Source organism: Neomonachus schauinslandi, chromosome 9, assembly GCF_002201575.2.
Source record: "Neomonachus schauinslandi chromosome 9, ASM220157v2, whole genome shotgun sequence".
Taxonomy (NCBI): domain Eukaryota; kingdom Metazoa; phylum Chordata; class Mammalia; order Carnivora; family Phocidae; genus Neomonachus; species Neomonachus schauinslandi.
Genome location: NC_058411.1, coordinates 11,042,298 through 11,064,685, shown reverse-complemented (window position 1 = coordinate 11,064,685; position 22,388 = coordinate 11,042,298). Strand labels below are relative to the sequence as shown.

Genomic DNA, 22,388 nt, shown 5'->3' with positions numbered 1-22,388 from the left:
CAGATATTCATATTGAAGGTGAAAGAGCTGATAGTCCTTACTGCTGGCCTAGAATTATATAGCACTTCTTAAACTGGTCTTCCCACATCGAATCTCTTCTTCCAACTTATCCTTTCCATTGGGGGTCACAAACTTTTTCTGTAAAGGGCCAAATAGTACATATGGTAGGCTTTGCAGGTTCTATGTGGTCTCCATCGCATACTCTTTGTCTTTATTTTTTTTATCATCTAAACATGTAAAAATCATGCTTAGCTTGTGGGCTATACACAAATAGGCCACAGGCCAGATCTGGCCCATCAGCCATAGTTGGTGAACATCTACTTTATACCACTGCCACATTAACCCTCCTTAAATGCATCCGTGCTCATATCACTTCCCTGTCTACTTTTTTAGTTGTTTGTTTTCGCCCACCAGGATAAAAGTCAAACATTTTAGCCTGGCATCTGAAGCCCCTCCCGACAGATTGGTCCTAACATACTGTCCGAGCGCATCTCAACAATACTTTCTTACACTCCCTAATGCTTTTGCATTTTTATGCTTTGTCCTGTTTTCTCCACACCTGTTAAAATCCTAGCCATTTTTCAGGATCAGCATAACTGCTGCTTTCAGGTAAAGCCTTCACTTCCCCAGTAAGTGGCTTCTCTTTGGAACTCTGCAAGTAATCTTACAGATGCCTCTCTCAACTTGTTTATTGCCTTCTTGTAACTTCCCTCCAGTTTTTTAAGGCGGAGGGTACTATCTCAAATGAGAGACCTCTTCATTGCATGGGACTCTGAGCATAATGCCAAACCCATTGTGCTCTGTAAATATTTGCTGAGTAGCATATGATGGAGATAAAAAGCATGAGAAAGGATGAGAAGAAAATACGAGGGAAATCTTGTTAATAACAAGTTTTCAACAGTAACATAGTCTTGGATACTAAAATCCAAGGCTGGTGTACAGCAAGGCCCTGCTGCGTTCTTATCCCAATGTGGACTTTCTTTGATGGAGAACGTAATTGGACCATTTCCGTAGTGGCTTAGTTGGTGTAAGATTGATGTTATTCAGTATACGAGCTAATCTCTGTTTTGCTTAAAGATATTTCTTTTTTTATCATAGTCTAAAGAAAAATTGATTAACAGCTTAAAGGAAGGATCTGGTTTTGAAGGCCTCGATAGCAGTACTGCTAACAGCATGGAGCTGGAAGAACTTCGGCACGAAAAGGAGATGCAAAAGGAGGAAATACAGAAGCTCATGGGCCAGATACATCAGCTGAGATCCGAATTACAGGTAAGATTCGGTACAGCTGCGCTGCACAGCCAGCCACTGACCCCGGCGATTGACAGGTGAGCGGCGGTGGAGTCTGTATTTTGGGGGAAGGGTGTTAGTGGTCACCATGCAGCAGTGCGTCCAAGGCGATCGGTTTCCTGTCTGTTGATGGACTGTGAAGTCCTGGCAATAACAAACATGTAGCTAACTAGATGCACTAGTTAAATTCTTACCCTGTGCCTGCCATGTGCCAGGCATCTTGTAGGCTTGGAGTTAGAGCAAGGAACCAGACAGAATCTTCATATTTATGGATCTTATAACAATCCAGTGGTTAAAACACAAATGAGATTTGGGCTTGTCTATAAAACTGGGATGTTTTCTGATACTGGAATGGACACAGGGACAGTCCCTTAATTATAGTTTCACGAATAATCTTATGATTTATAGTTTATGTGTAATTGCAGTTTTTAATCCAAAAGTAAATTGGACCTTTTGTTTAGATTAAACATGGAGTCTTTGACGTAAATATCATAGGAGGAGTCTCTGAGAACGAGAGAAGGTAAAATGCAGGCTGACAACCCTTCTTTAAAAGAAAAAAAAAAACGTGTTAACTCAGCAAATTATTGGTTCATAAGATGTGCATGACCTATAAAGGAAAGTACGGAAGTTGTAAGGTAGGGTTTCTTGTCTGGAGTATGGGCTTGAATATCAGATATGGAGAGAAGCCCCGTCTTTGGCACTTAGTAGATGTGTTACCTGCACGAGATATTTCATCTCACTGAGCCTTAGTTTTCTCATCTGTAAAGTGGAGATAAACACAGGTTTTCTTGAGGATAAGGGATATGCATCGAAGGGCCAAGCATTGTTCCTAACATGCATTAGGCCCTCAACAAATAGTAGCTAATGTTACTTCTGGATTTCTTTCTTACTGGTAAAGTAGAAGAGCTGGTCCTCAAGGCTGTCATCCTTATAGTCTGTATGGTTGGATTTTTTTTTTCCTATAATTAATTTTGAATGCCAAAGAATTCAGTCCTGTGAACTTAGAAACTGAATAGATGCTAATCCTGTTCATACCTTGTCTTATTCACCTGTGTATTTGGGGTGAGATTATAAAAAATATGACTTGTTTTATTTAATTTCCTTACCCCAGCATCATTGATGACATTGACCATTTCTCAAGAAGCTTATAAAATCTACAGTAAGGATTATAGTGTATCTAGCAAAATGGGAGAATTGTTAATGACTGTAATAGCTAAGCACTTAACTTGCCAGGCATTGCACTAACCTCTCAGCATACAGTCTTCCATTTATTCCCTACTGTAATCCTCTAAGGGAGATGGTATGTTCTCATTTTACAGTTTGAAGAAATTCAGTCACAGAGAAGGAAAGTAGTTTCCTATAACTATAGTGAAGTAGCAGTCAGGATTAGAACCTTAGTCTGTCTGATTTCCAGAACATGTGTTTTGTTTTTGTTTGTTTTTTTTTCCAGAACATGTGTTCTTAACCACTGCTCCTACTGTCTGCCTCTCAAGAATTTGTCTAATTAAGTCAAATTGATGACAGAGATTAGTTTACCTACTGCTAACCCCAAAAACTCAAGGATAGGGGAAAATCATTCTACTTATTGCTGCTTTCCTCTAAATCCACAAAGTTGTGACTATATAGACTATCACACTGGTATTATTATCTGGAGTATCATTAATTTTTAGTTCTTTCAAACCGTATATGAAATGCCAGAGTTTGTGTAGATGAATATAAAACAGTGTACCAAAAGATAAAAAGCAAATTAAGATGCTGTTTTAATCTCTTGTAGTACTGTATGGATGGACACATGGTTAACCCATACAGGGGGTAAATATAGAAATCTAGAGTCATGTTCTTTGCCACTAGTAGATTCCACAGGAAATCTAGAAGGTGGTTTTTTGAAGAAGTGAGAGTAATGACACTAAGTGAAGCAGTAAGAAATAAAGATATAAAAACAGGTAATGGTAATAAAGCTTTAAAAATGAAATAATAGGCTAACCTCAGGTGATATGAGAGAGAAGTTATATTCCTACTTGACACACACACACAAAAACTAACTATAACCTGCAATTCCAGGGGCCATCTTTTTGATGTTATGTTTCTGTTCCTTTGGAAATTGTTAGCTTTTGGATAGAGCTATAATCTCCCAATGAGCCGCTGTTGACTCATACTCCTTCAACCATATGGTTCATGCGCCGTGGCGGCTATGGTGTCCTGTCCGTGTCTCTCACCATTTGCCGTATCATACAGTGAAGCATCTGTTTATGTGCTCCTTTCAGGCTGAGACCATGTCTCACTCGTCTTTTTCCCTCTAGTGCCTCCTGAGCCCAGTTCATGGCGCACAGTGATTACTTGATTAATGCTGAAATGAACAGTTAATGATTGCTTTCACATATAAGGCTCATCATTTTAGGATATGGAGGCACAGCAGGTTAGTGAAGCAGAATCAGCAAGAGAACAGTTACAAGATCTGCAAGACCAAATAGCTGGGCAGAAAGCATCTAAACAGGAACTGGAGGCAGAATTGGAGCGACAGAAGCAGGTAAAGATTTTATTTATTTATTTATTTTTAAATATTTTATTTACTTGAGAGAGAGAAAGAGAGAGCGATCATGCACACGAGTGAGAGAGCATGAGCGGGGAGAGGGGCAGAGGGGCAGAGGGAGAGGGAGAAGCAGACTCCCTACTGAGCAGGGAGCCCAATGTGGGGCTCAATCTCAGGACTCTGGGACCATGACCAGACGCTTAACCAACTGAGCCACCCAGGCACCTTGTGGGTAAAAATTTTAGTTGGATGATTACCAAGGAAGATGCTTTGCTGGCAGTCCTATGAGGAGACTCTCCAGTGAAGCAACTTACTGAAATTCTTACAGAATGGGTGTGGAGTGGTGATGATAAATGGGACCTTCTAGTTCCCTCCTGTCTTGTTACTACCTAGCCCCCTCACTGTTTATTTCACAGGTTAAAAATAGAGCTACAGGATGGCTATGAGACTTGCCTAACCTCACACAGTTAACTAGAGAATAGAATAGAACCCGGATGCCTGTCCCAGAGTTCTTTCTACTATCTTGTCTGTGTTTTATTATATCTCTTTGTCACAGTGTGTATGTATGGAAAACTTAAAAACATCCGTTGATTTTCACATTTTATTACATTTATACTTTCTAGGGACAACAGTAATATTTTTTAATAGAAATATTAAATACAACATTAGTGCTGTAATTAGACTGCTCTTTGTTTGAAGAGAAATATTTATAGACTGTTCTTACAAATCATGTTTAAAATTACATTTCTTTGTTCAGTTAGCAGTTGTCTGCTCCCCAAACCAAATTAGTTTACCTTAGTATACTTACATAATAGTTTTCTTATTAAAACAGTTAACCATGCTTACGTCCACATTCTCAGAACAAGATGCTGTATCTTATGTTAATAATATCTGTAACTTATTGAATAATGACACTGTTATAGGCACTTAGTATACATGATCTTATTTTATCCTCACAATAAAATCTGTATTCTCTTCATTTTGCAGAAAACTATTTTATAATGATCAGTGCATCACTTAATGACATTTTTAGCTTTGTGTATTTATATTCTTAAGATCTTTTTTATTAGGATTTATCATTTCTGAAACTGGTCTGTTATCAGAAATGTTTGTTTTTAGTACGAAGGTATGACTTACATCTGTTTCCTGAGTGGTAGGAAAAACGATTGAGTAGCCACCTGCAGAATACATCATAAGCTGTCTTAGATAATTTAGTTATAAAATTGGCTGTCCTTCCAGAAATTGCATTTTAATTTATTCCAGGAGCTATTATATATTGAAAGGCAAAAATTTGATGTTCTTGATAGTGAGATAATTTTCATTTTATTATGGCAGATAGACTTCCCACATCCGCTGCCAGTGCCTGTTTTTAAAATGAGTCCAGTAGAGGCGAGTGCAGCTGAATGTAGCTCTAGGCTATTTATTTAGTCATCAGATGTTCTAGGTGCAAGTGCTTAGTCTTGGGATTAAATAGTCCTGTAGTGCTCTTTATTATTTTTAAATAATTTCAACCTTAAATTTTGTGCTAGCCTGGAGATTTAAAAGAAATCATGCAGACCTTTTTGTAAATTGCGGTTCTCCTACCCTAATTACTGCCTCATTTTCTCTGTTCTCACTTATCTCAGTTTTTTCCACCCGTGAAGTGAGCAGGTTGAACTAAATGTTCTAAAGTAGGGCGCCTGGGTGGCTCAGATGGTTAAGCGTCTGCCTTCGGCTCGGGTCATGATCCCAGAGTCCTGGGATCGAGTCCCACATCGGGCTCCCGGCTCAGCGGGGAGCCTGCTTCTCCCTCTGACCCTCTCCCCTCTCATGCTGTTTCTCTCTCGCTCGCTCTCTAAAAAATAAATAAAATCTTAAAAAAAAAAAAAATGTTCTAAAGTAGTCTAGCAGTTTGATCCTGTCTTCTGTTTACTTCTTCATACAGCTCCCCTTACTTACTTTATCTGCACAGTTAAGCATAATGCTTTTTTTTTTTTTTTAAGATTTTATTTATTTATTTGACAGAGAGAGACACCGCGAGAGAGGGAACACAAGCAGGGGGAGTGGAAGAGGGAGAAGCAGGCTTCCCACTGAGCAGGGAGCCCGATGCGGGGCTCCATCCTAGGACCCTGGGATCATGACCTGAGCCGAAGGCAGACACTTAACCGACTGGGCGCCCCAAGCATAATGCTTTTGAAGATTCTTAGTTAACTAATTATTCTTTCTTCCCTGGCATGTGCTTTGCTCTTAAATTCCAACTGACACCGACTCATCATATCCATTGTACAAACCAGCAGCAGGTTTGTGTAGTTGTTAGTGAACCCGGAGGTATTTCTTTTTTCCTCTTTTATCTATGATAGGACAAAACAGGTTCACGATACTGCCTGATAGAAATAAGCACATGAAGAGCTGCTCAGCACCATTAATTGTTAGAAAAATGCAAATTGAAACCACAGCAAGATATCAGGACGTCCCCATGGAATAGCTACACTTAATGAGACTGATGATACCAAATGTTGGGAAGGATGTGGAAGAACTGGACCTCTCTCATATTGCCGTGGGAATGCAAAACGGTGCAGGGATATGAAACCAGTTCAGAAAACAATTTGGCAAGTTTTTCCCTTTAAGTTAGACATAACACTTATGTGATCCAGCAGTTCTATCGCTACATATCTACCCAAGAAAAATGAAGACCTCTGACCATGGAAAGACTTGACACATCATGCTGGAGTACTGTTCATCAGACCCTTCCAAGTCTGTTCACTTGTTCATTCAGTATAGATGTGGCGCGTGTTGGCTGAGTGCCTCCTGTGTGTCAGGAACTGTTGTAGGTGCTGGGGATGAAATGGGGAACACTGATTTAGCTTCTGTTTATTCATGTCTCACTTTGTAGGAGTTCCACTACATAGAAGAAGATCTATATCGAACAAAGAACACATTGCAAAGCAGGATTAAAGATCGAGAAGAAGAAATTCAAAAACTTAGGAATCAGGTATGAATGAGTGTTCACAACTTGGGAAAAGATACCATTGCAAAGCTAATTTTTTTTAAAGGATATAGAAAGACCTTTTCCCATATTTTCAACGGAGTTCTGCTGTTACAACAGTGAGATGTTACTTTCAATCTGATACAGAATTTTCATCTAATGCCATTTTAGTCTGTGTTTGCTGTATTCTATGGCTTCTTCATCTAGAAGTGTCTTCTAGCCAGAGCCATCCGAGGACACGTGACTTACCCCAAAATTTCATACCTTTGGTTGTGCTGATTGCCAGTTTCATAATTATCGTTTCTCTTTCCTAAGAAAAATCCAATGATAAATCTTCCTATTAACAGTTGATAGGTCTTTCATAAAGGCGCCAAGACTTCTTTTTAACTCTGAAAATGTAAAACATGAGAAATAACATGTGCCCACCACCCAGATTTACCAATGCTTATCATTAATTGTGACAAAATCATGCATCCACTTATCCTGTAACTCTAGCTTGTCCTTTTCTCCCTTATGTTCACATTGTCCTTTATCCCTTATATTTATTGACTTAATAAATAATGAGCTCATTGATCATTTAAATAATTTACATAAAAATTGAGTCTTCATTTTTTAGTTAGCTGCTGACTTAGTTTGAACATAAAAAGTCAAATAATTTTAGTTTTTAAGTTGTCAAACTTCATAGTAGTCCATAATTTAAAATATTTTAAAATATTTTAAAATATTTTAATTTTTGTAAGAGTTGGGAACATCTGATTTCAGTGTTCCATTCTTCCCTCACCTACCTTTGTGAAGTGCTTATAAGTGGTAACATGACTTGTTAGCAGAAAGTCAAAAGAAAGGACCATAAACCACCAATTGGTTTAATCCTTTTAAACATTCCTTATTTATTAAATGTTTTTTGAGTGCCTACTAAGCATAAGATATTGTGCTATTTTTGTTACTTAAGAATTAATCTTAGAGGGATATTTCTTAAAGATTTTTTTATCTAAGAACAGAGGAAAACCTTTGTCTCATAAAAGGAAGTTGATTTATACAATTTTAAAAAGAGATCAGCATCTTCATACATTGCCAAAAAACAATAACCAACCCATAAACGAGTGGCCAAATACGAATGTAAGTTGGTGCTCAAAATCATCAGTCATCAGGGGAAGCAAATTAAAACCTCAGGGGGATATACCACTCTACTGATACTCACTAGAATGGAATAGTATCCCTGAACATCGTGTACAGAGAGGTGTAGCAATTTGTCCAATGTCAGATAGCTAGAAAACTGCCGAGCAGAGGTGAAAACCTCAGTTTGTGGCCTTTGCACTGTGCCGCAGCTGCTGAGTTATGGAGGGTTTTGAATCCCGGTCCAGAAGTTCACACTGTCCTGTGGATCGATGCTTTCAAATATCTTTGACCATGATGCCACAGTAAGAAGTAAAGTATACCTTGTGTCTCGATACTCACATGTACTTAGAAATACAACACTAAACAGAAGTTTCACAGAACAGTACTCTTACATACTATGTGCTGTGTACTCTCTGTCCCATTCTGTTCTATCACTATTTTAAAATGTGGATTGTGACCCACCAAATTGATTTTGTGGCCCGTTAATAGTTTGAAAATCTTTTCTGTAGACAGTGAGTTTTGAGAAATTGAATGATGCTACACTTTATTTACATGTGGGGATGTAGATTCTATGTTGTATGACTTTTACTTTATGTAATAATTTTATGAACACTTTGCCTTTCAGCTTACTAACAAAACTTTAAGCAACAGTAGTCAGTCCGAGTTAGAAAACCGACTCCATCAGCTAACAGAGACTCTCATCCAGAAGCAGACCATGCTGGAGAGTCTCAGCACAGAGAAGAACTCTCTGGTCTTCCAGCTGGAGCGCCTCGAGCAGCAGGTGAACTCTGCCAGTGGAAGTAGCAACAATGGGTCTTCCATTAATATGTCTGGAGTTGATAATGGCGAAGGTAACAAAAAAAGGAATTTGAAAAGAACATTGCATTGCCTTAATTTCCAACCTTGCTAATTCAGACATGATGACTTTGAAAAGTTACAGAAAGACCATTTTTATTTGAAAAGAAGCTCCATCCAGCAAAGCACTGCTTTTCTCCTGATGTGAGGCCTGAGCCATGCACTGTTTGACATGATCTTTAGCAAACGGGACAGTGGACTCCAAGTATGGGACTTGGAGAAGGGAGACCTGAGGAACAGTGATCATAATGAAATACGTAGGACATTGAACAAGATATTGATGACAAGGAAGATAATTTGGCAGAAAGGGGCTTTGGGGGAAACTTAAAGGAAGATTTGTTTTACAAATCTTCTAGTCCGTAATTATGAATATTAAAGTTAATAGTCACATAAGTATATCCATGCTCTATAATTTCAATAGAGAAATCTGTAGATTCCCAAAATACATAATCAAGAAAAATGTTAGATTTCAGTATAAGCTTCAGCAGATCAGGTATTTAATCTTAGAGCTTCATAAAGTCTACAAAGTAGTCATTCAGCAAATCTCTCAGTTCTTTGGCTTTAAATTAAAAGTTTTTTTAAGGGGTGCCTGGGTGGCTCAGTCAGCTAAGCATCTGCCTTTAGCTCAGGTCATGATCTCAGTCCTGGGATCGAGCCCCTCGTTGGTCTCCCTGCTCAGCGGGGAGCCTGCTTCTCCCTCTCCTTCTGCCACTCCCCCTACTTGGCTCTCTCTCTCTGTCAAATAAATAAATAAAATCTTTTTAAAAAAATAAATAGAAGTTTTTTTTAATTTTTTAAAAATAACTTATTATTTTATATATATGTTTTTTTGATAAAATGGTTGCTGTCAAAAGAAATCTCAAAAATATAATAAAATGATCCAAATAATCTGTTCCCCTCAGATAACATTTTGGAATATCTCCTTTCAGACTTTTTTCCTGTATATGTTTATATGTTTTATTGGTTTTTAACTTTTCATATAAATCAATTTTTTTTTAAAGATTATTTATTAGAGGGGAAGAGAGAGGGAGGGAGGGAGGGAAAGAAAGAGAAAGAATCTCCAGCAGACTCCCCACTGAGCGTGGAGCCCGGTGCAGGGCTTGATCTAACAACCATGAGATCATGACCTGAGCTGAAATCAAGAGTCGGATACTTAACTGACTGAATCACCCAGGCACCTCTAGAGCTTACTTTATTTATTTATTTATTTAAAAAAAATTTTTTTTAAGATTTTATTTATTTGCGAGAGAGAGAATGAGAGAGAGCATGAGAGGGAGGAGAGTCAGAGGGAGAAGCAGACTCCCTGCTGAGCAGGGAGCCTGATGTGGGACCCGATCCCGGGACTCCAGGATCATGACCTGAGCCGAAGGCAGTCACTTAACCAACTGAGCCACCCAGGCGCCCTCTAGAGCTTACTTTAAAAAACAAAAACAAAAAAATTCTAGTCTGTGACAAAATAGCCCAGAAAAAGATCCTAATTAATATATAAGAATTAAACATATAATAATCTGTCAGAAATCAGTGAATCATTATGGTGCTAGACTAGCTGGTGAGCTGGGGGGAATTTGTTTAAAGTTAAACCTTCATTTCACTTGCACACAAAATTAATCCTTGTCAGATTGAAGAATTAAATATTAAATCGAAACATGGAAAAACTAGAAGAAAATTATGGTATTTCTGATTAGAGAAATGTTCAGTCTCACTAGTAATCACACACACCAAAGAAGGCAAAATAAAGCACTTTATTAAAGTCCCAAAGGAGGTAAGGTGATGGTAAACTAGAAGGAGGTCTGTAGGAAGAGTTTCCAGGCAAAGAGAAGAGCAGGTGCAAAGGCCTAGAGGTAGGAGCAGTGCTGGCATGTTGCAGGAACAGCAAGGAGGCCAGTGCAGCTGGAGAAGACTGAGTGAGGGGGGAGAGTAGTCAAAGGGGAATTCAGAGAACTTGGAAGAGACTGTTTTGGCCTGTGTACGGACTTTTACTCTGAATGAAGTAGGAAGCCATTGAAGGATCTGGAGAGGGGTGACTGACTGCATTTTAGCAAGATGCCTCTGGCTGTTGTGTCCAGAATAGAATGCAGAGAGCTGAGTGGAGGCAGGGGACCAGAGAGGAGCCATCATATTAATGTGTGTGAGGGATGGTGGCAGCTAAAACCCGATTGGGGTTTGCAGGGGTTTATTTTAAAGGAGAGCGGGTAGATTGGTTGTGCAGTTTGAAAGAAAGAAAGGAGTCAAGGGTTTTGGCCTGAGCTGATGGAACAATGTTGTCATGTACTGAGATGGGGAAAATGGCAGGGTGAGTAGGTTGGCAGGGAGGGCAGGAAGTCAGAATCATGGTTTTGGGCACCTGAGCTTCAGGTGATGTTAGACATCCAGATGGAAACAAAACAGACGATTAGATGAGTCTGGAGTTGGTGGTCCAGGCTGGAGATACAAAGCTGGGAGTCATCAGCATTGTAGAAAGGGTGTCTGGCCTCACTCTTGCTAGCACAGGAAGAAAGTGCTCATTAATATTGACTCTTGGCAACACTTGGTATTTGTAAACTTCAATTTTTGCTAATTTCATGGGGAAATGATTTTTTTAGTTTTTTAATTTTTATTTTTGTGGATATGGAAGTTTAAATATTTTATATAATCAGATTTATCTATCTTTTCTTTATGGCTGCACCTTCTTTGTGTAATGCTTAGAAAGTTGGCCTTGAGAATTTCTTCCATTTATAATACAATAATATATTCAACTATGATTTTGTTAGGACATTGCTTTTGGTGTTTGTACATTAATTCATTATTTTCTTGTTTAAACAGGCACACGGCTCCGAAATGTTCCTGTTCTTTTTAATGATGCAGAAACAAATCTGGCAGGAATGTATGGAAAAGTCCGAAAAGCTGCTAGTTCAATTGACCAGTTTAGGTAAGCAAGGGCAGTAATGATGAGTGAGGGATTGTCAGCTGTTTTTGTACCATTTTCCGGTGGCTTCAGTCACAGTGAGTCCCTTCAGACAGAGCTGATATTTAGAGTGATATTTCCCTACTTCCTCTCACGATATTTCAATCTCATGAGATTGCTCTATGTGGTTGGCCAGTGCTTGTGTCTTACTGAAGATGATTAACCCTGATCATTTCTCTTCTTTTTTTTAAATTTTTTATTGTTATGTTAATCATAATACATTACATCATTAGTTTTTGATGTCATGTTCCGTGATTCATTGTTTGTGCATAACACCCAGTGCCCCATGCAGAACGTGCCCTCTTTAATACCCATCACCAGGCTAACCCATCCTCCCACCCCCCTCCCCTCTAGAACCCTCAGTTTGTTTTTCAAAGTCCATCGTCTCTCATGGTTCGTCTCCCCCTCCGATTTCCCCCGCTTCATCATTCTCCTCCTGCTATCTTCCTTTTTTTTTTTCTTAACATATATTCCATTATTTGTTTCAAAGGTACAGATCTGTGATTCAACAGTGTTGCACAATTCACAGCGCTCACCATAGCACATACCCTCCCCAATGTCTATCACCCAGCCACCCCATCCTCCCATCCCCCCCACTCCAGCAACCCTCAGTTTGTTTCCTGAGATTAAGAATTCCTCATATCAGTGAGGTCATATGATACATGTCTTTCTCTGATTGACTTATTTCGCTCAGCATAACACCCTCCAGTTCCATCCATGTCGTTGCAAATGACAAGATCTCATTCCTTTTGATGGCTGCATAATATTCCATTGTATATATATACACCACATCTTCTTTATCCATTCATCTGTCGATGGACATCTTGGCTCTTTCCACGGTTTGGCTATTGTGGTCATTGCTGCTATAAACATCGGGGTGCACGTACCCCTTCGGATTCCTACATTTGTATCTTTGAGGTAAATACCCAGTAGTGCAATTGCTGGATCTTATGGTAGCTCTATTTTCAACTTTTTGAGGAACTTCCATACTGTTTTCCAGAGTGGTTGCACCAGCTTGCATTGCCACCAACAGTGTAGGAGCGTTCCCCTTTCTCTGCATCCCCACCAACATCTGTCGTTGCCTGACTTGTTAATTTTAGCCATTCTGACTGGTGTGAGGTGGTATCTCATTGAGCTTTTGATTTGGATTTCCCTGGTGCCGAGTGATGTTGAGCACTTTTTCATGTGTCTGTTGGCCATTTGGATGTCTTCTTTGGAAAAATGTCTGTTCATGTCTTCTGCCCATTTCTTGATTGGATTATTTGTTCTTTGGGTGTTAAGTTTGATAAGTTCTTTATAGATTTTGGGTACTAGCCCTTTATTTGATATGTCATTTGCAAATATCTTCTCCCATTCTGTCGGTTGTCTTTTGGTTTTGTTGACTTGTTTCTTTTGCTGTGCAAAAGCTTTTTATCTTGATGAAGTCCCAATAGTTCATTTTTGCCCTTGCTTCCCTTGCCTTTGGTGATGTTTCTAGGAAGAAGTTGCTGCGGCTGAGGTCGAAGAGGCTGCCTGTGTTCTCCTTTAGGATGTTGATGGACTCCTGTCTCACATTTAGTCTTTCAACCATTTTGAGTCTATTTTTGTGTGTGGTGTAAGGAAATGGTCCAGTTTCATTCTTCTACATGTGGCTGTCCAATTTTCCCAACACCATTTGTTGAAGAGACTGTCTTTTTTCCACTGGACATTCTTTCCTGCTTTGTCAAAAGTTAGTTGACCATAGAGTTGAGGGTCCATTTCTGGGCTCTCTATTCTGTTACATTGATCTGTGTGTCTGTTTTTGTACCAGTACCATACTGTCTTGATGATTACAGCTTTGTAATAGAGTTTGAAGTCCAGAATTGTGAGGCCACCCAGCTTTGCTTTTCTTTTTCAACATTCCTCTGGCTATTCGGGGTCTTTTCTGGTTCCATACAAATTTTAGGATTATTTGTTCCATTTCTTTGAAAAAAGTGGATGGTATTTTGATGGGGATTGCATTGAATGTGTAGGTTGCTGTAGGTAGCATTGACATCTTCACAGTATTTGTTCTTCCAATCCATGAGCATGGAACGTTTTTCCATTTCTTTGTGTCTTCCTCAATTTCTTTCATGGGTATTTTATAGTTTTCTGAGTACAGATCCTTTGCCTCTTTGGTTAGATTTATTCCTAGGTATCTTATGGTTTTGGGTGCAATTGTAAATGGGATTGACTCCTTAATTTCTCTTTCTTCTGTCTTGTTGGTGTATAGGAATGCCACTGATTTCTGTGCATTGATTTTATATCCTGCCACTTTACTGAATTCCTGTATGAGTTCTAGCAGTTTTGGGGTGGAGTCTTTTGGGTTTTCCACATATAGTATCGTATCATCTGCAAAGAGAGTGAGAGTTTGACTTCTTCTTTGCCGATTTGAATGCCTTTTATTTCTTTTTGTTGCTGATTGCTGTGGCTAGGACTTCTAGTATTATGTTGAATAGCAGTGGTGATAGTGGACATCCCTGCCGCGTTCCTGACCTTAGGCGGAAAGCTCTCAGTTTTTCCCCATTGAGAATGATATTCGCTGTAGGTTTTTCATAGATGGCTTTTATGATATTGAGGTATGTACCCTCTATCCCTATACTCTGAAGAGTTCTGATCAAGTAAGGATGCTGTACTTTGTCAGATGCTTTTTCTGCATCTGTTGAGAGGATCATATGATTCTTGTTCTTTCTTTTGTTAATGTATTGTATCACATTGATTGATTTGTGGATGTTGAACCAACCTTGCAGCCCAGGGATAAATCCCACTTGGTCATGGTGAATAATCCTTTTAATGTACTGTTGGATCCTATTGGCTAGTATTTTGGTGAGAATTTTTGCATCCATGTTCATCAAGGATATTGGTCTGTCATTTTCCTTTTTGATAGGATCTTTGTCTGGTTTGGGGATCAAGGTAATGGTGGCCTCATAAAACGAGTTTGGAAGTTTTCCTTCCAGTTCTATTTTTTGGAACAGTTTCAGAAGAATAGGTATTAATTCTTCTTTAAATGTTTGGTAGAATTCCCCTGGGAAGCCATCTGGCCCTGAGCTTTTGTTTTTTGGGAGATTTTTGGTGACTGCTTCAATTTCCTTAGTGGTTATAGGTCTGTTCAGGTTTTCTATTTCTTCCTGGTTCAGTTTTGGTAGTTGATACATCTCTAGGAATGCATCCATTTCTTCCAGGTTATCTAATTTGCTGGCATAGAGTTGCTCATAGTATGTTCTTATAATTGTTTGTATTTCTTTGGTGTTGGTTGTGATCTCTCCTCTTTCATTCATGATTTTGTTGATTTGGGTCCTTTCTCTTTTTGATGAGTCTGGCCAGGGGTTTATCAATCTTGTTAATTCTTTCAAAGAACCAGCTCCTAGTTTTGTTGATCTGTTCTACTGTTCTTTTGGTTTCTATTTCATTGATTTCTGCTCTGATCTTTATTATTTCTCCTCTCCTGCTGGGTTAAGGCTTTATTTGCTGTTTTTTCTCTAGCTCCTTTAGGTGTAGGGTTAGGTTGTGTATTTGAGACCTTTCTTGTTTCTTGAGAAAGGCTTGTATTGCTATATACTTTCCTCTTAGAACTGCCTTTGCTGCATCCCAGAGATTTTGAACAGTTGTGTTTTCATTTTCATTGGTTTCCATGAATTTTTTAAAATTCTTTAATTTCCTGGTTGACCCGTTCATTCTTTAGTAGGATGCTCTTTAGCCTCCATGTATTTGAGTTCTTTCCGACATTCCTCTTGTGATTGAGTTCTAGTTTCAAAGCATTGCGGTCTGAAAATATGCAGGGAATAATCCCAGTCTTTTGGTAAAGGTTGAGACCTGATTTGTGACCTAGGATGTGATCTATTCTGGAGAATGTTCCATGGGCATTAGAGGAGAATGTGTAATCTGTTGCTTTGGGATGGAATGTTCTGAATATGTCTGTGAAGTCCATTTGGTCCAGTGTGTCATTTAAACTCTTTATTTCCTTGTTGATCTTTTGCTTAGATGGTCTGTCCATTTCAGTGAGGGGGGTGTTAAAGTCCCCCACTATTATTGTATTGTTGTCGATGTGTTTCTTTGCTTTTGTTATTAATTGCCTTATATAATTGGCTGCTCCCATGTTAGGGGCATAGATATTTACAATGGTTAGATCTTCTTGTTGGATAGACCCTTTAAATAGGATATAGTGTCCTTCCTCATCTCTTATTAGAGTCTTTGGTTTAAAATCTAATTTGTCTGATATAAGGATTGCCACCCCAGCTTTCTTTTGGTGTCCATTAGCATGGTAAATGGTTTTCCACCCCCTCACTTTCAATCTGGGGGTGTCTTTGGGTCTAAAATGAGTCTCTTGCAGACAGCCTATCGATGGGTCTTGTTTTTTAATCCAATCTGATAGCCTGTGTCTTTTGATTGGGACATTTAGCCCATTTACATTCAGGGTAACTACTGAAAGATACGAATTTAGTGCCATTGTATTGCCTGTAAGGTGACTGTTACTGTATATTGTCTGTGTTCCTTTCTGGTCTATGTTGCTTTTAGGCTCTCTCTTTGCTTAGAGGACCCCTTTCAATATGTCTTGTAGGGCTGGTTTTGTGTTTGCAAATTCCTTTAGTTTTTGTTTGTCCTGGAAGCTTTTTATCTCTCCTTCTATTTTCAATGACAGCCTAGCTGGATGTAGTATTCTTGGCTGCATATTTTTCTCATTTAGTACTCTGAATATATCATGCCAGTCCTTTCTGGCCTTCCAGGTCTCTGTGGATAGGTCTGTTGCCAATCTAATATTTCCATTGTAGGTTACATATCTCTTCTCCTGAGCTGCTTTCAGGATTTTCTTTGTCTCTGTGACCCGTAAGTTTTACTATTAGATGTTGGGATGTTGACCTATTTTTACTGATTTTGAGAGGGGTTCTCTGTGCCTTCTGGATTTTGATGCCTGTTTCCTTCCCCAGATTAGGGAAGTTCTCTGCTATAATTTGCTCCAATATACCTTCTGACTCTCTCTCTCTTTCTTCTTCTTCTGGGATCCCAATTATTCTAATGTTGTTTCATCTTATGGTATCGCTTATCTCTCGAATTCTGCCCTCGTGATCCAGTAGTTTATCTCTCTTTTTCTCAGCTTCTTTATTTTCCATCATTTGGTCTTCTGTATCACTGATTCTCTCTTCTGCCTCATTTATCCTAGCAGTTAGCGCCCCCATTTTTGATTGCACCTCATTAATAGCCTTTTTGATTTTGACTTGGTTAGATTTTAGTTCTTTTATTTTTCCAGAAAGGGTTTCTCTAATAACTTCCATGCTTTTTTCAAGCCCAGCTAGTATCTTTAAAATCATGATTCTGAACTCTAGGTCTGACATTGTACTAATGTCCATATTGAGTAGGTCCCTGGCAGTCGGTACTGCCTCTTGTTCTTTTTGTTGAGGTGATTTTTTCCATCTTGTCATTTTGTCCAGAGGAGAATAGATGAATGAGAGAACAAAATGCTAACAGGCTAACAATGTCCCCAGAAAATATACTCTAAACAAATCAGAAAGACCTGAAGCCGGGGGGCAAAGAAAGGGAAAGAAAGAGAAAAGAAAAAGATAAAAACAAACAAAAACAGAACAAAACAAAAAACAGAATATGATCAAATATGATCAGGCTGGTACATAGATCAGTGCCACACACTAGATTTTGGGTGTATTTTGGTCTGTTAGAAGAAAGTGCCTCCCAAAATTTTAAAGAAAGAAAAACTTACATATGTACAAAAATAAGGGTTGATACGATGAAGGGATGGAATATGACTGTAAAGATGAAAATTATAAAATATTTTATAAAAGGAATTGGTAAGATAAGTTGTTTGAAAAAAAAAAAGAGGATTTAAAAAAAAAAAAAAGAATGTGCTCAGGCAGGAGACTGGAACAAAGCCATACACTAGAGATTTAGGGTATATTTTGATCTGTTAGAAGAAACTGTATCTCAAAATTTTAAAGAGAGAACAACTTATATATATATGCCAAAAATAAGGCTAACTACTATGAAGGGATAGAATATGACTCTAACAATGAAAAATAAAAATGTTTTTTTAAAAAAGGGATTGAGAGGGTGCGCCTGGGTGGCTCAGTTGGTTAAGCAACTGCCTTCGGCTCAGGTCATGATCCCGGAGTCCTGGGATCAAGTCCCATATCGGGCTCCCTGCTTGGCGGGGAGTCTGCTTCTCCCTCTCACCCTACCCCCTCTTGTGCTCTCTCTGTCTCTCTCTGTCTCAAATAAATAAAATAAAATCTTTAAAAAAAAAAAGGGATTGATCAGATGTTGGTTGAAAAAGGGAAAAAGAAAAATTCAAAAAAAAAAAAATAATAATAACTTTGAAAGACTAAAGAATCATGGTAAAAAAGCCATGAATTCTATGTGCAGTATTCCCCTAGCGCTGGAGTTCTGCTGTTCTCATTGATCGGTAAACTTGGTCTTGGCTGGCTGTTCTTGCTGATCTTCTGGGGGAGGGGCCTGTTGCCGCGGTTCCCAAATGTCTTTGCTGGAGGCGGAATTGCCCCGCCCTTGCGGGTCCGGGCTAAGTAATCTGTTCGGGTTTGCTCTCGTCTGCAAGCTTTCCATACAGCTTTGGAGGCCGAGTGTGAAAATGGCGGTCCTCCCAATCTCCACCTCGGAGGAGCTGAGAACTTGGGGCCCCACTCCTCAGTGAGCTCCCAGAGAAAAGCAGTCAGTCACTCCTGTCTCCCCGGTCTCCAGCCGCACTCCGTGCTCACCCAGCCTGTGACTGCGCGTTTCTTTCTCTGGCACCCGACCCCATGTGGAGTCTCCAAACCCAGCAGATCCCTGCGGTGCGCTCCCACGCCGCTCTTCCCGGGGGAGGAAGGGGAGTTTCCCCGGATCTGCCGCTTGTTGGGTCCCTGCTGGAGGAGCAGTGGCCCGACTGTGCCGCGGATCACAGCTTATGGCCACCCCGAGCTGAGAGCCCGTGCCTCGGCTCCATCTCTGCAGCCGACTTCCCCGCTCCGATACCTGGGAGCTCTGCCACACTCAGGCACCCCCGGTCTTTCTGTGACCCCGAGGGTCCTGAGCCCACACTGTCCCGTGAGGGTTCCACCCCCCGCTTAGTCACTGGAGTGACATCCCTCAGTGGAGCTGACTTCTAAAAGTTCCGATTTTGTGCTCCGCGGCTCTATCACTTGCCAGAAGCGGCCGACGGAGGCCCCCTCCCCCACCATCTATCCTCCTGAATATCACCTCGGATTCACTTCTCCACACGTCCTACCTTCCAGAAAGTGGTCGCTTTTCTGTTCAGAGAGTTGTTGCTCTTCTTTTCTTCGATCTCCTGTTGAGTTTGTAGGTGTTCAGAATGGTTTGATCCCTATCCAGCTGAATTCCTGAGACCAGACGAAATCCAGGTCTCCTACTCCTCTGCCGTCTTGCTCCCTAACCACATTTCTCTTCTTTCTATGGTAAACTCTTACAGATTTCAGTGAGAAAATCTCTATCTCATGTAAATACATCCATTGGAATATTTTCTTTCATTACTTTATCATGTGATGAGAATAAAAGATGCCAGTATGTACAAGTGAACAGTATTCGTTTTAATATATACTTTATACTATGTAAGTAATTATCATTTGTATACATGTTATTGTATATGTGTAACTTCTTTATACTAGCAGATATGCACCTTATGAAGAAAATGTTTTAACAGTGTATGTTTGCCTTGATAAACTTCATGTTTAAATAATCCACAGAACTCTTTTGCTTCTTAGTGTTTATAATTAAACACAATTATAATGAATTGTTGCAAAATAGAGCAGTCTTTTCTTTTTGTGTCAGAATAGAGCTGTGATGTTAAAAATCAAGAGGATGATTTGCTTAGGTTCTTGAGGCCATGGACCAAAGATGCCATAGTCGTAATGTCCAGATTATTAAGCACATTTATTTCAACTATTCATTTATTCAACCTATATTATAATTTTTAGAGAAACTAGATACAAGGCATTATTCTGATGGCAGTGAAAGAAGCAGAAAGGCCTAGAAGAAAGGTGTATTTTGCCTGTGTGTGTATCTATCTTGACTGGGAAAAAATGTTGCAAAGAGGCATGAGTAGTCAGGTCTGGACTTCATGTTCTTCCCACATTTACTTTAGTTAAGTGTTTACTTGAGTTTCTATAGTTCTCAGCCTTTTCGAAGATGTGTCGGTGCACCAGCTTCCAGATTAGCTATTGCAAGTTTGTTAACCAAACAGACTCTTTTTCCTATTCATGTGTTGACACTTGCCTTATCCCTTTCTTCTAACTTCTTTGGTCTCTAAAAGAAAAATTATTTAGAGAGTTTGCCTCCTATAGTTGTAGCTGAAGAATTAAGGGAAATAGATTGTATTTAACAGTCAAGCCACAAACAGTAGAGAAAGTATTTACTGTGATGTTTCCATATGGTTATTTTAAGTAGTCATTTAACAATCTACTGTAAAATGATTTTTCTTTTATGGTGGCCACATAAATAGTTTAAATGAGAGAAATGCTAAAAAGCATCATTAGCCATGACCACAGGAAGATGTGCTTTGAGTGTAACTGTTTTCTCTCCTCCCCCCCCTCCCCACCTCCATTTGCACAGCATCCGCCTGGGAATTTTTCTCCGGAGATACCCCATAGCACGAGTTTTTGTAATTATATATATGGTAAGTAAACTTATTTGAAAAAATAATGCTACAGTTGATTTTTAACAAGTTTTTTTCAGCTGCTGATCATTTTGACTAAAAGTCCAGTAATTAGTTTTGAAAGAAAATAGAACTCATTTCTGGTCATTAAAACTTTTTTTCTCAAGGATGCAAGTAGAGTTACAGTTATTACATCTAAAATATAAATTGCTCAAAGGCTTGTCCTACAATAAATTTACCTGTAATGCAGTTTAATAGTTCCCTCCACTTCTGAGCCCCTCTAATGACAAAAATATGGTGCAAAACAATTGATTTCATTTTTATGTTGATGTAAAGTTTCTTTGATTATTTTTTTATTATTTTTGTTTGTTTTGCTTTATATTCTGAAAGGATCTCAAGGCTGATTTTCATTCTTTCCAATTTCTTAGCTCTAATACAATGGTCACCATGGTTTGGGATACTGTTTCATGTGTCCTTTGACCCTAAAAAGTCTTCTAACTGTTCTGAGTGAGGACGTCTAGTTAAGACAAGCAGTCTTCCTGAAAAAGAAAAAAGCTTACTTAGAAAGAAATTTCTATGTGATCCACTAGAGGGAAGAGTTACTCCTTCAAATAAAAAGTTTTTTAAGAAGTGAGGGATGGAGAGAGGAAAAGAAACAAATTGAACAGCATCAAGAAGGTTTTAGAATAGGCGCCACACAGGTGGATTCCCGGTGTTAGAGATGATAACGAACACCTGTGCCATGTGTCATACTCAGCGCTGTCGTGAGGGAGCTAGGGCACGTTCCTCACTGTAGGTCCTGTGCTAGACCCTAAATCAGCCTCTGAAGCCTGACACATTATTCCTGTCAGGAATGTCTTCCCATCTCCTCTTCACCAAATCATGGCTAAACCTTTTTGCAAAAACACTCACCATGACTCTGTTCTAAAAAGCCTTTGCAACCAACTTCATGTGTATCTAGCAATTTTAATCCTGGCATCTACTCTGCATTATAATCACCTGATTGGTTATTTATGTGTACCCATGCATATTATGAATGTGCTAACGACTTTGATAATTCTCAACTGAGAATTGTGTAGGTATCCAAACCGTTACCCTCCATTGCACTTAGCTCGTTTGTTTGCATGTTTGTTTCTTCATTATTTATCCAGTAAACAGGTACTGGGCCCTTGCAAGGTTGCAGAGACCCAGTGCTAACCACAGGACTGCAAAGACAAGACATGGTTCCCGCCCCCAGGGTACGACACAGCGGGCCTTTGGTGAAGATTGATTTATTGGCTAATCTGTAAATTGTTTTCTCTTTCTTTAGGCTTTGCTTCACCTCTGGGTCATGATTGTTCTATTGACTTATACACCAGAAATGCACCATGACCAACCACATGGCAAATGAACTGAGCCCAGTTACTTCAGTGATTGGTTGTCTTTTTTCAGACTTGGGATCTGCAAAAGGACCCGTTGGCTGAAATTGCTGAGAATGGTGCACAAGGTTATTTCATCACTACAACCTTTTAACTCGTTAAGTTATTATACAAGTACTCTGCTACCTAATCTTCCTCTCGTTGCCTTCAAATGGTAAGAGTTTCTAAAACAGACAGACAATAATTTAATAAGCTCAGCTCTGCTTTTTCTGAAGTCAGAGGTTCAGTGTATATTTGTATACACATAGACCTGCTGGGTTTGTTCACCTCTGTACAGACCATCCTATTTTAGGTGACACGCATTATGGGTTATAATCAGGGAAACCAATTGTATTTAGTGATACAAATAAAATGTTTTCTTTTTGATAATTCAGTCTGCTTTTGTATTTTCGTATATTTAGCTTTGCAAATATGGATTTACTTCTTACATGTTAAAGACTTGATTGGTATAAGTTTTCGTATAAACACATAAATAAAATTTACTATGCATTTTTCTTTTTTATTTTATTTTATTTTTTTTAAAGATTTTATTTATTTATTTGACAGAGAGAGACGAGGAGAGAGGGAACACAAGCAGGGGGAGTGGGAGAGGGAGAAGCAGGCTTCCCGCCGAGCGGGGAGCCCGATATGGGGCTCGATCCCAGGACCCCGGGATCATGACCTGA

The 22,388-nt window shown here is 39.2% G+C and overlaps 1 protein-coding gene across 2 annotated transcripts in view; it reads left to right on the top strand.

Annotated features, from left to right (window-relative positions):
- Nucleotides 1-22,086, top strand: part of GOLGA5 (golgin A5) — a 41,756-nt gene extending 19,670 nt beyond the window's left edge. For both annotated transcript variants that reach the window (XM_021679649.2, XM_021679648.2), the window contains exons 7-13: nucleotides 1,099-1,269; nucleotides 3,686-3,814; nucleotides 6,690-6,788; nucleotides 8,524-8,749; nucleotides 11,556-11,661; nucleotides 20,263-20,326; nucleotides 21,615-22,086. In XM_021679649.2, coding sequence (XP_021535324.1) covers nucleotides 1,099-1,269; nucleotides 3,686-3,814; nucleotides 6,690-6,788; nucleotides 8,524-8,749; nucleotides 11,556-11,661; nucleotides 20,263-20,326; nucleotides 21,615-21,695 — 876 coding nt within the window. In that variant the 3' untranslated portion in view covers nucleotides 21,696-22,086. The remainder of the gene's footprint in view (nucleotides 1-1,098; nucleotides 1,270-3,685; nucleotides 3,815-6,689; nucleotides 6,789-8,523; nucleotides 8,750-11,555; nucleotides 11,662-20,262; nucleotides 20,327-21,614) is intronic.
- Nucleotides 22,087-22,388: the final 302 nt, after the last annotated feature.